General features: G+C 40.1%; 1 protein-coding gene across 1 annotated transcript in view; it reads left to right on the top strand.

The window, feature by feature from the left end:
* LOC147032950 (protein Hook homolog 3-like) overlaps positions 1–16,587 on the top strand; it is an 87,619-nt gene that overhangs the window by 39,197 nt on the left and 31,835 nt on the right. The window contains exons 10-11 of the mRNA XM_085871018.1: positions 5,362–5,502; positions 6,715–6,916. Of these exons, the coding sequence (XP_085727144.1) occupies positions 5,362–5,502; positions 6,715–6,916 (343 nt within the window). The remainder of the gene's footprint in view (positions 1–5,361; positions 5,503–6,714; positions 6,917–16,587) is intronic.

Genomic DNA, 16,587 nt, shown 5'->3' with positions numbered 1-16,587 from the left:
GCAATCCATCTGCCGGCATTCGTTGGTGGACGTAAAATATCCCACGATCTCCTTCGTGAAGAGCCAAAAAAACGATATATAGCGCAATATCTCAAAAAGTTGTGGAAGAGTTGTGACAAAACTTGGTGGATGAGTTAGTTTGTTCAGAATGAGGAAATTGGAATTTGGTTTCAATCCCGATTCAGCTCTGGTCTATCAGTGACATACAAAACGTAAACTGTTCAGCCTGGTGGAGGCATGCGTGCTACCGAGTACCGTTCTAGGTTGGAGTTGTAGGTTGGAGGAATGACAACAATTGTAATTGCATAACCAACACCTTGTCATACCACCACATCTTTGTTGGAGGATGGGGGTGGTGGCAAATTGTGACTTCGTCTGAATGCTGTGAGGTACATTTAACATGAGGGTCAAGTCGGCCATAGCACAATTCGTACATCAACCATTCGACCGTGAATTTAAATAGTCATTTGCACCTCAGTACTTGACCGTGTGAATGTGTTTGAGAGTGTCAAAGAAGTACCCGGATCACGAGCAACGCATTACGCATTTGTTCTGCATTATAATCACTCCATCGTTATCGTCGTCTTGAGAGAACATGTCAAAAATTGGGGTGAGAGAAGGATCACCTGGCATGCTTATTTATTCATGAATTGACATTAAAGTGTGACGTATCTTCACAACACTCTGCTCCTATCCATGTTGACATTTAATCGGGGCTACTTCACCACCCAAAGAATTACATTTTTCGGACATATTTATGACTTTGTGTTCTCCCTGGTGTACTCGACACAGATTGACTGCAAGGAACATGATGTGACTTTTTTTTTTTTAATTGTAGTAGATCCTGTACTTTTTATTTTATATATTGGTGTCAATGTACCTGAGGCTTTGTTGCTAAATCAAGAGTTATGAGGCTGACTGTTTGAAGCAGAAGAACCGTTGATGCTGTTAAGTCTATCAGAATGTATTTGTGTGTCTTGTTCAAGTTTATCGTCTCCCATGTATTCATAAAGCACTGGAAATTTATAAATCGCGAGCGAACAACCCATCCGCAATTTCCCCCAGAATTATATTGTATTACTGTACTTGTAATGTCTGGCTGCGATGCTCTAGATTGCAGCACACATTTACATAAAGAAAATTGGAGTGCTTCCACCCACCCTCAACCAACCCTGAGGGTATGAAAAAAAAAAATCTTACCCAAGACCTTCCTGTACACATCCCAAATAACGACCATGAGTTTTCAACTCATTTTGTGCATTACTTCAAAAGCGCATCAAAGTTAAACAGACTTTTCTTTAATCTATACTACTCGTACAAGAGAGAGGTGTGCGTGCGTGCGTCACCATTTTTCTCAGATTACCTAACGGATCTTCATCAAACTTTCAGAGGTTAATCAGTGACTGCCAGGGAATCGTTTTAGGTTAAAAAAAAAAAAAAAAATGGTTAAAGCTTTATTATTATTTTAATTATTTTTATTTTTAGGATTTTTTTTTTTTTTTAAATGCCTGGGCCGCCAAAGTCGCTGGAGGCATTGTGTTTTTGGGTTGGCTATCCATCCAGCTGTCCGTATGTCCGTGCGTCCATCCTTCTGTGATTGGTTTTCGTTACAACGATAACTTAAGAACAGCTGAAGGGATCCAAGTCAAACTTGGGACAGGTGTGTATGATCCTGCAAAGATGAACTGATTAGATTTTGGGGTCGAGGTCAAAGGGCAGAGGTCCCATCAGGTAAAAATTGTTTGAAAGACCAGTCAAATTTGAAAGATTATTGCCTTAATTTTAATGATCCCCAACCCCATTCCTTGTGGGTGTTGGGAGGTGCTTTCGGCCCCCACAAAAACAATTGATTTCTTCAAAATGCCATTGATTGGATTTGATGCCAAAATCTAAAGGTTATAGCATTGATTAATTAAGGCAATAACCTTTCAAGTTTGATCGGTTTCGTCACGCAAATGAGATGTGCTGGAGGAAAACCAAAAACAGATTTAAAATCGGCATCTCAAGAGCTATCTAGCCCACCTATAATTATATCTGATGAAAATGACTCGTTGGCCAGTGTAATTTGTGAAACATATAAAAAAAAAATTCTGAACTGGGAATGAAATGTTATGTGAGGGTGAGTTTTTAAAAACTCCATAGCTGTGTTGTGAACAAGCATGCTGCAGTTGGGTAGGTAAAGGTACTTGCTCTTCAGAATTTGTTTCATTTCTGTTATTGTGTAATACGAATCAGATTTCTTTTGTTCTCCTCTCCCTTCACCCATATTTCCATTTATTTGTTCCATTGCTCCGTCGTCCATGGTTTATTTGTATTTTATTTTTTGCTTTTCCTTCCTGCTCTTTCAGCCCCTTACTTGTGCTTGAGATTATATCCAGCATTCGTCCCATCGCCCAGTCTTCCTCCAAGTGTCCCTTTGCTGTGTCCTGTAATTTATTGTATGTTTTTCCCCTCCCTCTTTGCAGGAGTGTGAGGCAAAGCAGAACTGACAGTAAAACAACAGCCAAATAAATTGAAGAACGGGAAAAGAGGAGGTTAGGAAACACTGAAACTAGCAAATAAGACCTGGTTGATTTCGGAAAGGTTAACGGGGATAATAAAGATCACGGGTCAGAATTTGGGATGACAAAAGATGTCCTGGCACCGTTTTGCTTGAAGCCGTTGATGTGGAGTGAAGCAAAACAGAAGCTGGTTTCATGGATGGGGAAAGTGAGGAATAAAAGAGTTGAGGTGGGCTGTCAGCCTGGATTTTGGATGTTTTAAACTGGGAAGGGTGACTGGAAGAATGCATGCATCCTGGAGTTTCTGGAGAGGGTCGGAAGATTGAGCAGAGTGAGCAACATTGGAGAACAGACGGTGGAAAACTTGCTTGCTTGAAGCGCTGCAGTGAAGAGTGTGAATGAACGGTTTCCGGAAGGCAGTTCCATATCTGGGAGAAACGAGGAACAAAAGAATGATGGCTACAAGAATGAAGAAAATACATCTTCTTAGGGACTTGACCGCCACTGTTATGTTTCCCTCCTCTTCACTGTTTTTGCTCTTCCACATGGTATAACAAATCCCTTGGAAGATCTAAATGCAGTTATTGTTTGTCTAACCTTATTTATCTGGTGTCTGACCTGTTTGAATGAAGTGCATTTTAAAAATACAAAGCTAAGGTTGATGAAGGAGCAATAACGACAGAGGATCGAAGGTTTTCACTGATACATAAGGGTTGGAGTGCAAGCATTCTGAGAGACGTACAAACGTGATCTGTAAGAAAAGGAATGGTACACCACCAGACAGCATGAGGTTCTTGGGAATAAATAAATAAAAAAAGACAGTGAATGCAAATAAAATGAAACAACACAAGATATTCGTGAGCCTCAACCTTCATTTGGGAGGAAGGAACACAAATGGACAGACAGAGAGGGTCTGGCAGGATTTCCTCGACCAGAGACATGCAGGCTCTCCTATGAGCCGCATAACCTGGGTTTGAATCTCGACCACATTACGAACTGTCATCCCGGTGTCTTGCAGGCAGGGCGAGGCATCAATGTGTGTGCTATCCCTTGGATGGCCGTTAAAAGGGGTGTCCCATCTGCCATCATGAGCTGGTGGATGTTAAAGATCCCACCTCGTCCTTTGAGAAGAGTAGGCGAGTTATTGCCAGCACCCAAGCCAAATTCTAAATTTCTGCCCGAACCTACAGATGGTGTTGCATCAGTGGCATTGCCATACCCTCTAGCCACAAGAAAGGGCATTACTTTGAAAAATGCTTCATGTGTTTATTGTTATCATTTAGGTGCCAAGCCTTCCAGGCTGGTACCCGATTGCTTTCATGTTTATTATTTTTATCCAGTGAAGCCGCTTCAATATTTGACGATTTCCATCCATCCGTCCATCCATCTGTCAAAAATGAAGAACTTCTCTAACTGTGTGTGTGCGTGCGTGCGTGCGTGCGTGCGTGCGTGTGAGTGAACACAAGAAAAAAAAGTTAACATTGTAACAAACTATATATTAATCAATACAAATAATATTAACACCAATAATGAGAATAGTAGTATCATTTGGCAAGAATAATTTCAAACGTATAATCTCCACCTTGGCCCAAGCACATCTGGGTTTGGTGAAAGGCAAGCTAATTCTCAAGCAGTACAGCAGGCCGGTATGCTACAAGGCCTTGAAGACCAATGAAAATTTGGTCCAATGGACCAGTGAGCCCACTGATGATTCCAAAGGGTAATTCTATGGGTTCTATTGGGTTCCAAAGGGTATTTATATGGGTTATAATGAGTTCCAATGGGTTTTGTTCGTTTCTCGGCTTTGCCTATTTCATATTAAAAATGCCAAACTGAACCTCTTCATTCTGATGCAGGTGCATTTATTTATTTATTTGTTGTTATTTTTTTTTTATTTTTTATTTTTTATTAATACTTCCGCTGCGTTTTGAAAGTTTATTCCCTTTTAAATTCATTTTCTCTGCAACCGCTTGAGTGATTGACACAAAATTTTCACCGAAGGAGCGACTACTCATGTAGAATTTTTCTTTATGATAATTTTGACGACTTCGATCATGTGGTGTGGCAGCCATCTTGCAAAAAAGGAAGAACTTTGAACCTCTTTTTCTCTGAAACAACTCCATGGAGAAAATTGAAACTTGGCACATGTCAATATGGCGTACAAGGCCTCGTTGCTCTCATATCTCAGATAGGATGGTGGCTTCTTTATTATTATTATTATTATTATTATTAATTTTTTTTTCGTTTAACCACCTCCCCTTTGGTCTAATTCCTCTGCTGTTTCAACCTTCTGATCTGTCCCAACTCCTGCATGATGCACGCGTTCTTCCAGCAACCCCCCTCCTCGTTGAACTTCCAAAATCCAGGGTTTGCACCCATCTTCATTCTTTTGTTCCTCTTTTCTCCCGGTTGTAGAACTGCCTTTTTTTCTCCTGTTTGTGGAACTGCCTTCCAGAGACTGTTCACTCGCGCTCTTCACTCCAGGGCTTCAAGCAAGTGGTGCACCATCATCTCATGTCATCCCCATCCCTACTTATAATCCTTTACTCTATTAACCCGACCTCATCCAACCCTCTTACTTGTAGGTTACTGTCTTTCCTTTCTCCTCTTTTCTTGTTTGTTCATTCCTTGCTGCATCCAACTGTGGTCCCACTGTCAGTACATTGCCCTTTTATCCTTTTGTTACCTTGTTCTTCCATGAGTAAAGATTTAGTGTCCACAAATGAATTGTATTCTCACAATAAGGTTTATTGCTGTGTGGTAATGTAATTGTGCATTAATGTTTAACATTTTACTTAACGGTGAGCCATATTGCTATCGTTGTACCGATCAAAGTTTAGAAGAACGTTCGCCGTTTCAGAGTGGAAGTGAGTCGTGAAGAGTTCAGGGTGCGTTGCGAAGAACTGGAGAGGGAGGCCCTGCTGCAGGATCAGAAGAACCGACAGCTTTTGAGCATTGCCGAAGAAGCTCAAAGCATGAAAGATGAAATGGATGTTTTGAGGTTGGTGTGTTGGGGAATGAAAAAGTGGGGAGGGGTCGAGTTCTCCAGTGAGTTGTGGTGGTTGTTTTTGTCGCACACACTATAACATGCCCGGCTTTATGTCGACTGCTTATTTTGTAGACAAAACGTTTCTCATGTACGATCAGATGTCAGTCAGTGAAATCTGTACACCAATTAAAAAAAATATAATTTAGCATGTAGTTTAAAAAAAAAATTAATTTATTTGCTTTGTTGCACCAAATCCAGATTTTACATGAAACCAACACTTCATCGTGAGCATCTTTTTATTAATTTATTTTTGTTATACCTTCCTCTGAGGAGGAATACATACATACATACAACAGTCAGCGTGATGTACGTCCTATTTATTGGCATGCCTTGAAGCAGCAGCTTGTAACCTGGGAATCGTGCACCGTTGTTGCCTTGTTCTGCGTGTACGTGCACTCTGCTTAATACGGGCTGGGCTGCACAACAGACCTAATGGACCATGACGGTGTGATCGCCGCATACTGCAACAGAATCCTCGTTCCACGTGGACCAGCACAGTACCAGTGGGAGAGTATCTTCTCCACTGCTATTAAATGAAAAGGATTATGACTTGTCCTTCATTCTAACAAATTGAAAGTTATTAAAACCATCCAGTGCAATCAAAATTTGGTGATTGATGAAAAGGTTGGCCTTTTGGCATTGCAATGGAACTGCCTAGCGCTAGCTCTTGATGTAGGGGAACCAAAGTTGAAATCCCATTTACCATGTGTGTGTTTGTTTGTTCAATGTCTACTAATGTCTATAATTCATGTAAAAGTACACTGATGTCGACTTTTTTTTCTTTTTTTTTTTTTTCCTGCATGTGGTTTATGTACAAGTTCCACAGGAAGCCTGAGATTGATGTTAAGATGTGTATTTGAGGCAAAAAGAAAAATTATTATTATTATTATTTTGCTTCTTGTTCAAAACGGCCGTCCCATTTTGTAACCTTTTTCTACTAATATAAAGTAACTCAGAGTTGCTTTTACTTTTTTCCAAACTTGAGTAATCATAGGGATTTATTTCCATAATGCATTTGTCCTTTGTTAATCACGTACAAATGTCTAACATGCTGTAAGAAGGATTGTCTGATTCTGATGAATGGGATTGTGTAGTTGAACTATCCTGCTTCAGCAAGCATGTTTTCCAAAAATGTGATGAAAGTTTCATTCTGCTTTATGACAGGCACTCCTCTGACCGTGTGACCCAGCTGGAGGCTGCTGTGGAGTCGTACCGCCGCAAGTTGGATGATCTTGGGGACCTGCGACGGCAGGTCCGCGAACTCGAAGAACGGAATTCCGAACAAGTGCGTAGCACCATGCTGCTGGAGGAGGAACTGCGGCGTGCCAATGCAGTGCGTGCCCAGCTCGATGCCTTCAAAGAGCAGGTATTGGCATGGAATACATACCGATTTGTCATTTGAACTACCGCAGACAATGGAATCTTTCTTTTGATCGAAGAAACCAGTGCACACCACCTTTTGTATCGGATTTGTGAAAGCTAGTTAGAATGAAAAGAAAAAGGGCAATATCTAAATGGAAAATTCCTTGCCAAATTGGAGCAGAGTTAGGATTTGCATCGAACTAATTACTAATGAATGACTTCTTAATTGTTGAGTCAGTACAATTTTATATTTTCATGTGTACTGAACAGATTATTTTTCCTTTATCATAGGCTGACATTGATTTCCTTATATAATCAGAAGGCTCCATCCCTAATTTGTAACCTCAATTCCAATCATATGTTATGCTCATAATGGCAGCTGTTGCCAACAACTTTCCTTTATTGAATCCAGCCTTTTGCAGCCAGGAATACAAATGTAAAAGCTCTCCTGCCAGTTTGGAATGGGCTGAATGACTGCATATTTGGAATGCAGAGCAGCCTCAGAGGCGGCTTTCTCAGTTACACCAGATTATTCAAGATATCAGCACAAACACTGACTCAGCTGGTGTGCCAAGCCAACTGACCAACCAGTTTTCCCGTTTTATTTTAATTTTGAGCATAATCACAATCATTGTAGACTCAGCCCTGTGAGGTAAAAAGCCTATCCCATTGTCTAGTTCAGTGATCTTCACTATTTTTTTGAGAGGGGGGCCATTTCGCCAGTACGACATCAGTGTGAGAGCCGCCACACCGCATGCAAGCCAAAATAATGCAATGCTTGATGCAATTGTGTTGTATAACAACTATGTTAACTAAATGGAAGTCTGCATGTGCAATAAATCAACATCGGCTTAATTATTAGAAAGTAAAAATGCAGCTTAACCTACCTAAAGGCCCGGTCACACCTTGACGTTTTAGCCAGCGATGGCAACGTATTAAAATGTATGTAAAACACTGGCTGACGTTGAACTTTTGATGTTTTTTTTTTTAAGATTCGGACGTATTCATAACGAGTTGGTCGTATGCATAACATATTAGTAATGGACACACAACGTTTCGTTGTGTTAGAGATAACTTATACCAACGAATGCTGAACCTGTTGTCGACCTACACAACCGATGCCCAACGATAGTCTAACTTAAGCATAGCGCGTTGCACGCATCGCCGACGATGTCGTGACGTAGCCTATTAAAAGGCTGACGCACAACGATTCGAATCATAACTGCCGTAGAAATGGAAGTGACAACATCGCGGTCACACCTTGGCGATCTTGCCAGCGTATGCCGACCTAAGAAAAATGTGTCTAAAACGTTGGGGCACGTCAAATACGGTATGAGTAAGTTTGGTATACGTGAGTAGAACGATAAAGTACGCTATCATACGTCGCAGTAAGTAGAGTACGTCAAGAAATTTTAAACATGTTCAAAATTTTACGACGTACTCGGCGTATGACACACGTTCCGCATGCGATGGGGATAAGTTTTACACACGATATGTGGACGCTTACACACGTCCACAAAGGCTACTTATAAGCTACTCATAAGTCGAAACACGTCGCGGTAATGTCTTTTTTACGCGAAACTTATTTCTAACTTATGTTTGACGTGCTTTGAACCAATTCTTTACGTAGTCCCAACACACATCGACGTATGTAGACATATTCCAATGACGTCTTCCGGTCGACAAAAAAAAAAATGAACGTGTTTCTAGCTTACAACTGCCATATAAAGACGTGTTCCCAGCGGTTTTGGGAATTGGTATATAAAAATGCTGCTCATAAAAGGGGAACCCAACAGTGTTTTCGAGTCCTTTTTGAGTCGATGTCCATGTCAGCAGTAACAGTATCAGTATCAGTATCAGTAATAATATTAGTATTAGTAGTAGTTTGTTCATGTTGGCAGTAGTAGGTGAGTGTGAGGGGGAGGGTGTGGGTTATGATGGATCCTCCTTGCGTCCACGTGTCCACGGGTAGGTTCATAGGCTGCCACTCAACGATTTAAGTGGCTGCATCTCCACTATTGAAAGTAGACGCTTGCGCTCAACAATTGGATTTTTTTTACACTCAACGACTTTTAAACGGTACCACTCAGCTAGTTTCATTGTTTACAATGAACGATTTAAATTGCTGTCACTCGCCTTTGTTTTTTGACGCTGGGGTTTTGAAATTTGAAGCGTTTCTTCTGAACGTGTTAAAACGCTCAAACTCGACTATTTTAAATAGACGCTGCCGATGGACAATTGGAATCATAGCCAAGCTAGACATCGAAGTGTGAACATCCTCGTCATGCCGAAGAAAAGTTTGAAGAATGCTGCAAATAAGTGTCCTGGCCGTGGCTGTGGACGCTGACGCAAGGACGATCCATTATACCAACGTCTTTCAGCCTATGAGTAACTTAAAAGTAACGTCTGTCGATGTGTGACAACGATCGCGTAACGTGCCAACAACATGTTAATCATAGGTTAGAAATAAGTTTCGGGTACGCTAAACATTACCTCGGCGTGTCTCAACTTATGATTAACTTACAAGTAGCATGTGTTGACGTCTGTCAACGATCGTAGACCGTGCATACAACTTGTGGCCAGCGTAGCGGAACGTGTGAGTCATACGCCGGCATACGTCGTGAAATTTCAAGCATGAAAAAATTTGAGGACAACCGAAAAGTACGTTTAAAGCCAACGTACAACGACATATGGCAGTGTTTTTCAGCGTGCTCTCAATGTTATCAAAACTTACCCATAACGTATTCAACGTGTGCCAGCGTTTTAGAAAAAATATTCAAAAATCGGCATACGTTGGCTAAAACGTCAAGGTGTGACCGGGCCTTAAGGTACATGTTTTAAGCAAAATAATATCAATAGATTTCAAAGATTACTTTAAAAGCTGGGTGAGCAGAAGTGTGCCTGATGCTCCATGACCATCTTCATACAGTATTTGTAATCCATCATCGCAATCCTCGTGAGGCAGTCCCAATGTTAATTTGTCAGTCTGTTCCTCTGTTTTCTTTTCACAATGTTCATTGTTGAAAGGTTGCTTCACATGTGTGTGTACTGACAAAAAAAAAGGACAGCCCTTTTTGCACACACTTTGACAGTTGGGTATTCTGTATTGGGGACCATGTTCCAGAAATGATGAACGCCTGACTGAAGTTCAGACCGCTGGATGTCATTTGTCTGAATCTCAACGATTTCACTCTCCAGTTTTGCACGATCAGAACAGAGGTCTATGATGACAGGTGACAGAGATGACACTGGCACGTTGATCGGGTTCTCAATGAAGTTGAAGAAGTCCTTGTACTCCTTCTCGTCGTTGAATGTAGATTCGAACTCTGCCCACGTTTCCTACAATATCTGTACAGATGAATCGTAGTTGAAAAGCTTCAACAGCTCAGGATCTTCTGTTGTGATTGTTTTGAGTTTTGGAAAGTGCACAAACCCTCTGTCTGGTATGAAGAGTGTCATGATCTTGTTTTGAAATGCCGTTACGGCACGCAGCATTTTACCGGGACCTTTGTTTCCCTTTGCAGCTGGAGATTCGGCGCATTCAAGTGACAAGTGATGCCAGTGAAACATGCGAGCTTAATTACCCACTCTGGGTTTTCATACTCTGTTTCCCTCCTCCCTTTGTTTTCAACAAATTCTCAAATCTGAGGAAGGAGACTCAAAAATCGCTCCAGTATTTTGCCACGTGACAAACGTCTAACCTCGCTGTGCATCACCAGGTCGCCATGCTCCGTCTCGTACTCATCGAGCAGTGCTCGAAACTGTATGTGACTCGGTGCTCTTGACACAATTAAATTGACCACAACAACCAGCTGCATCGTACTTTGCATCTCAGAGTTTTTGACTTTAGCTACGAGCACTTCCTGATGCATGATGCACTGAAAAGTGGGGAACTTGGTCATTCCCTCTCTTTTTCTCATCAGAACGATGAGGCTGTTCTCCTTTTCTCACATGTTTGGAGCATCCTCTGCATACAGATGTCAGGTTGGACCCGCTTGTCTTTCTCGGGGGGAAGTCCAGTAAGCCATTAAGAATATTTTCCCCTCTCGTCTGACCTTTCAACGGAATCAAGCACAACAATTCCTCCTTTGGGAAACTAACCCATAAGCATAACTGTTCAATGTCACACGCATCGGTGCTTTCGTCCAACGCTGCGCTAAAATACGGCGCAGCCGGGATGTCCTCCGTTAGCTGTTGCCGAATGTCTGTTGCAATTCCCTCCATCCTTCTCATTATGGTTGTATCAGACAGCTGTTGTCCTTTTATTTGCTGTATGATTGCATCCGTTACTAAAATCAGCAAACATTATCTCTGCAGAGGCTACAACTCATTCTTTAACAATTTCTGGTGTCGAGCTACAATTCCACACAATTTAAAATGAAGCTTCTGCCAAATTCTTGCCAACACACCTACATCCTTAAGCAAACCGATGAGTTGCTCGATTTTTATTTTTCCGAAGATTACTACCAGGTCGGTATTTGCCATTAAAGTTGGCATGTGTTTTTGTGTAATGGCGCTCAAAATTTCTGCGCTTGAAAGCAGAACATGACTGCTTACAAATTAAACAAACTGGCTTTGTGCCAGATTTGTTCAGCACAAATAAAAACTCATCCGTCCATTCTTCTTGAAATTGTCTCTTTTCTGCCTCAAAAACACACATACCTTTCTTTTTAAAAATTTTATTGTTCTGTGTTTCCGTTTCTGCAATGCCGCTCCTTCCAACCTCTACATTTTTCAACAGTTTTTGCTCTTTTATCTCGTTCATTGTTCGATTTTATTTTAGTTTTAATTGAAGGTCCCATGACACCCAAAAGTACTGAAATAGCATATATATATATATATATATATATATATATATATATATATATATATATATATATATATATATATATATATATATATATATATATATATATATATTTCTTCTTCTTCTTCTTCTTCTTTCGGCTGTTCCCATTCGGGGTCGCCACAGCGGATCATCCATATGATCCGCATAGTGATTTGGCACATGTTTTACGCCGGATGCCCTTCCTGACACAACCCTGGTCGCCTCTTACGACACAGGGATATGGTACACCTATTTTAACCAGGGTATACACCGGCCTAGTATACTGGTACTCACTTCGCCGACCTCGGAAGGATGACAGGCTGAGTCAACCCCCTGGTGTATTAATTCAGTGGCCCAACGAGGCTTGAACTCAGGACCTTTTGGATCCCAAGCCGCTGCCCTAACCACTGCGCCAACACCAGGCTCTATATATATATATATATATATATATATATATATATATATATATATATATATATATATATATATATATATATATATATATATATATATATATATATATATATATATATATATATATATATATATATATATATATATATATATATATATATATATATATATATATATATATATATATATATATATATATATATATATATATATATATATATATATATATATATATATATATATATATATATATGTCCTATAGGAGTTTTTCATTATGATTTCTGATCTGACAATTTTTTTTCACAATACTCGTTCTGTAAAATGTAAAATTAAAAAAAACGAACCTCTTAGGGAACGCTCTAAATATTCTGCCGAAATCTACTGAACAACACGTAACCCACATGACGTCATCTCCAGAACAACAAAGGCTGCACGTAAATTACTCGGGTTGGTGGTCTACATGATTGTATTGGCTTTCTGTATGTTTCCACATTCGATTGATCGACTCAAACGCTTCGTTCATTTCTGCTTTAAAAAAAATCAAACATTTGGTTTTGAATAATGGATGACATGGACTTTGATTTGTCTGGTAGTGACAGTGAGTGTGAGAGAAATGAAGGGTTTTGGTCTGAATCACATGGAGAATAGTTGGATAACGTAGTCACGGGAGGTGAAGTTCAGGAAACTGGAAATGGAATGCGGCCTTGCCAGTTCGAGCCCGAAGCAGGACAAGCAGAGGAAACTGGCTGAAATTCCCGGAGTTCATGATGATCGGGAGGACATCGAAGGAAGACTTGGCAATAACAACTGGTTAGACTAAATCCTATTTGTAATTCAAGAATGTAAATTCTACTTGCATACTGCTCGATATCAGAAATATTTTAGTGAGGTGACGTGACCAGCGCAGCGCAGTGCAGCGGGCATGTTGCTCCGTGGCGAATGAATCGCAAGAAAGACCAGCCCATGTCATCGGCTGTATATCTCAGCGCATAAAACGAAGCAATCTCGCTGTCCGGAAACGATGAAAACTTGTGTGCAGAACACACCTTGTGACACAATTGTCTGGAGTAGTCTGATAAATATGACGTTCTGTTACATTTTTATTTATTTTATTCCTACTGTCGTCATGTAGCGCCAGTAGAAAACAATGAAGAAAAGAGAATAATAAAAGGAAGCTACAGCACGTCAGATTTATCGGACGAGTCGGATGGACGACAGATTTATCGGATGACATTGCTTTTGATGATGGGTACTGCGTCAGGTTTCAGCCTCCTCAACTACTTCAAACTGAACAGCGAATAGAGCCCATGATCAAAGTCACTGTCTTCGAAGTGGGCGCTGCAAATGATGCTCGTGCTGCAAATGATGGGGCGTTTCCAGTTTCCCCTCGTCAGCTTCACTTTAGATGTCCATATTCTTCGAAGATTCTCATCTTTCGGAATACATGAAGGCTTACACCATCTTTGGTTGTATTGCTGCATCCTGCTACGATACATCTTGCAGGCATTTTCGAAAGTAAGGCTAAAACTCTTAACTTTCACGAAACAATCACAGGAAGTAAGACGATCAGTGAGATAGCAAACACATGTGCACAATGCATTTGTACGTACTTTATATGGCGCGCGACGTCTCATAAATCGACTCTGAGCGAGTCGTGTTCTGGAGATGACGTCAACGGTCACATTCGCTGAACTCCACTTTTTGAATGGCGGGGCATAGCAAGTTGTGAAAAGCACGACAAATGTTCAAAATATTGGTCTAATTACCCCATTGTTGATTTTTAAAAAGAAACATGGGTGATTTCTTCACTGGGAAGGTCAAGCTGATATATAAATAACCAGAAACTCTTGAATTACATGGGACCTTAAAGAACCGATGCATTTTTTTTCTTCCCCTTAAGCTCGCATCATTTTTCACCGTTTTTTAACCTCTGCCATCTTTGAAGATGGATGGAGGTTACTGTTTTCAGCCTTTTGTTTGTTTGTTTGTTTGTGAACAGTATTACGGAAAAACTCCTCGACGGATTTCGACGAAACTTGGTGGGGGGGGGGGGGGTTAGGTATGGTCTAAGGATCATGCCATTAAATTTTGGACTTTGTCCCCCCCCCCCCAAAAAAAAAATTGTTAGAGAAAAATATATATATTTTTTTGCATTTCTACATGTTTTAAGTGATTTCCAACCCCCCCAAAAAATCTTTTTGCATTTTTCCATGTTTTAAGTGATTTCCAACCCCCCCCCAAAAAAATTTTTTTTTTGCATTTCTAAATATTTTAAGTGATTTCCAACCCCCCCAAAAAAATTATTCGAGAAAAAATAATTTTTTGCAACTTTTTTTCAACAAAATTTCGATTTTTATTTTTTTATTTTTGCATTGTTACATGTTTTAAGTGATTTCCAACCCCCCCCCCAAAAATCTTTTTTGCATTTTTCCATGTTTTAAGTGATTTCCAACCCCCCCCCCAAAAAAAAGAAATTTTTTTTTTTGCATTTCTAAATATTTTAAGTGATTTCCAACCCCCCCCCCCAAAAAAAATTATTCGAGAAAAAATAATTTTTTGCAACTTTTTTTTCAACAAAATTTCGATTTTTATTTTTTTATTTTTGCATTGTTACATGTTTTAAGTGATTTCCAACCCCCCCCCCCCAAAAAAAAAATGTTGGAGAAAAGAACTATAACTCTGTCTGCACTGTTGACATCATATTTAATGAATAAGATATAAGGTTCACTTGAGTGACCCAGCAGTATTGGCGGCGGAGGTTTTGCACTCTCCCGAGTGCTCCCCCTCTAGTCCAGACTGTAATTTCAGCCACTAAACCGTTTTTACCAAAGTGGAGCAGTGTTCATTTATTCACTGTCATGGCTCATCATTGGTGTTATATCGGTCCAAAAAAGGCAGGTTCCAAATCGACTTTGATGTGGAGTGGTGAAGGAGGGGTAATAAAAAGCAAACCCAAGTGGGAAAACCATGTGTTAACAAAATAAGCACCGAGTGCATGTCCTGTTGTGAACAGACAGTGTCAGAAGTGCAATTTCAAAATGTTTTTCACCTGTGAACTGGAAAAAATACAATAAAATTTGCCATATTTTTTGTTGATCATCTCTTGCAAATAATGATTTGCAAGTTTTTCATACAATGCCATATTTTGGTTGTACAGGTAGGGGATCCCTTGTCTGGCAAGCATGGAAAATTAGGATTGCTGTTGTTTTTGGGGGCTTGCTATAATTTTGCATCCCTATACCTATCATGTACAACACTTATGATACCGATTAATATGTTTACCGGTACATTAATTTTCAATAATATTGGGGAAGATAAAAAAAACACATATATATATATATATATATATATATATATATATATATATATATATATATATATATATATATATATATATATATATATATATATATATATATTCCTTTACCAAATGCTCCTCCAAAGTTGGCTTGTCTGGCAAGGGATTACTGTCTTTCTGCAGTAATTGCAGCTCAGCTGAAGATAATGAAAAGCTGAAATGTCTTTGCATCAATAAGTATTTTGACCCCTTTGTCTGACATTCCAAATTGAGCTTGGGTGCATCCAATTTCCTTTGATCGTCCTTGAGATGTCTCGACAACTTCAATGGTGTCCACCTGTGTCCAATTCAATTGATTAGACATGATTGAGAAAGAAACACACCTTTTTATATAAGGTCCCACAGTTGACAGTGCATGTCAGAGCAGAAGTCCAAAGAACTGTCAGTTTGTGAGGAAGAAAAGATCTGGAGAAAGGTTATAAAACAATTTCTTGTGTTGAAAGTTCCCAAGAGCACAGTGAGCTCTATCATTAGGAAATAGAAAGAATATGGAACTACCCATACTTTTCCTAGAGCTGGCTGTTCGACCAAACTGAGCAAGAAGGACCTTGGTCAGGAGGTAACCAAGAACCCAATGACCACTCTGACAGAACTACGGAGTTCATTGGTTGAGATGGGAGAACCTGCCGGAAGGACAACAATTTCTGCAGCACTTCACAAATCGATGCTATATGGGAGAGTGGACAGACAGAAGCCACACCTGAGAAAAAAAAAAAGTACATGACTGCACACCTGGAGTTTGCAGAAAGATTCTGAGAGCATGAGGCAAAAGATTCTGTGGTCTGATGAGATGAAAATTGAACTCTTTGGCCTGAATGCAAAGCGCTGCGTCTGGTGGAAACAAAGCACAGTTCATCACCCACATAACACCATCTCTACTGTGAAGCATGGTGGTGGCAGCATCACGCTATGGGGATGCTTTTCAGCAGCAAGGACTGGGAGAGTTGTAAGGACAGGGAACAATAAATGGAGTCAAACACAGGCAAATCCTTGAGGAGAGCCTGCTTCAGAGTGAAAAAGAATTTCGACTGTGTCCTGTTTGAAGATAAACCATTGCCAATGACCCGAAGCGTAC

The sequence above is a fragment of the Eptatretus burgeri genome, chromosome 2 (genome assembly GCF_056783735.1).
Source record: "Eptatretus burgeri isolate ZD-2024b chromosome 2, Ebu_testis_v1, whole genome shotgun sequence".
In the NCBI taxonomy this organism is placed as follows: domain Eukaryota; kingdom Metazoa; phylum Chordata; class Myxini; order Myxiniformes; family Myxinidae; genus Eptatretus; species Eptatretus burgeri.
This window is presented reverse-complemented; position numbering and strand designations above follow the sequence as displayed.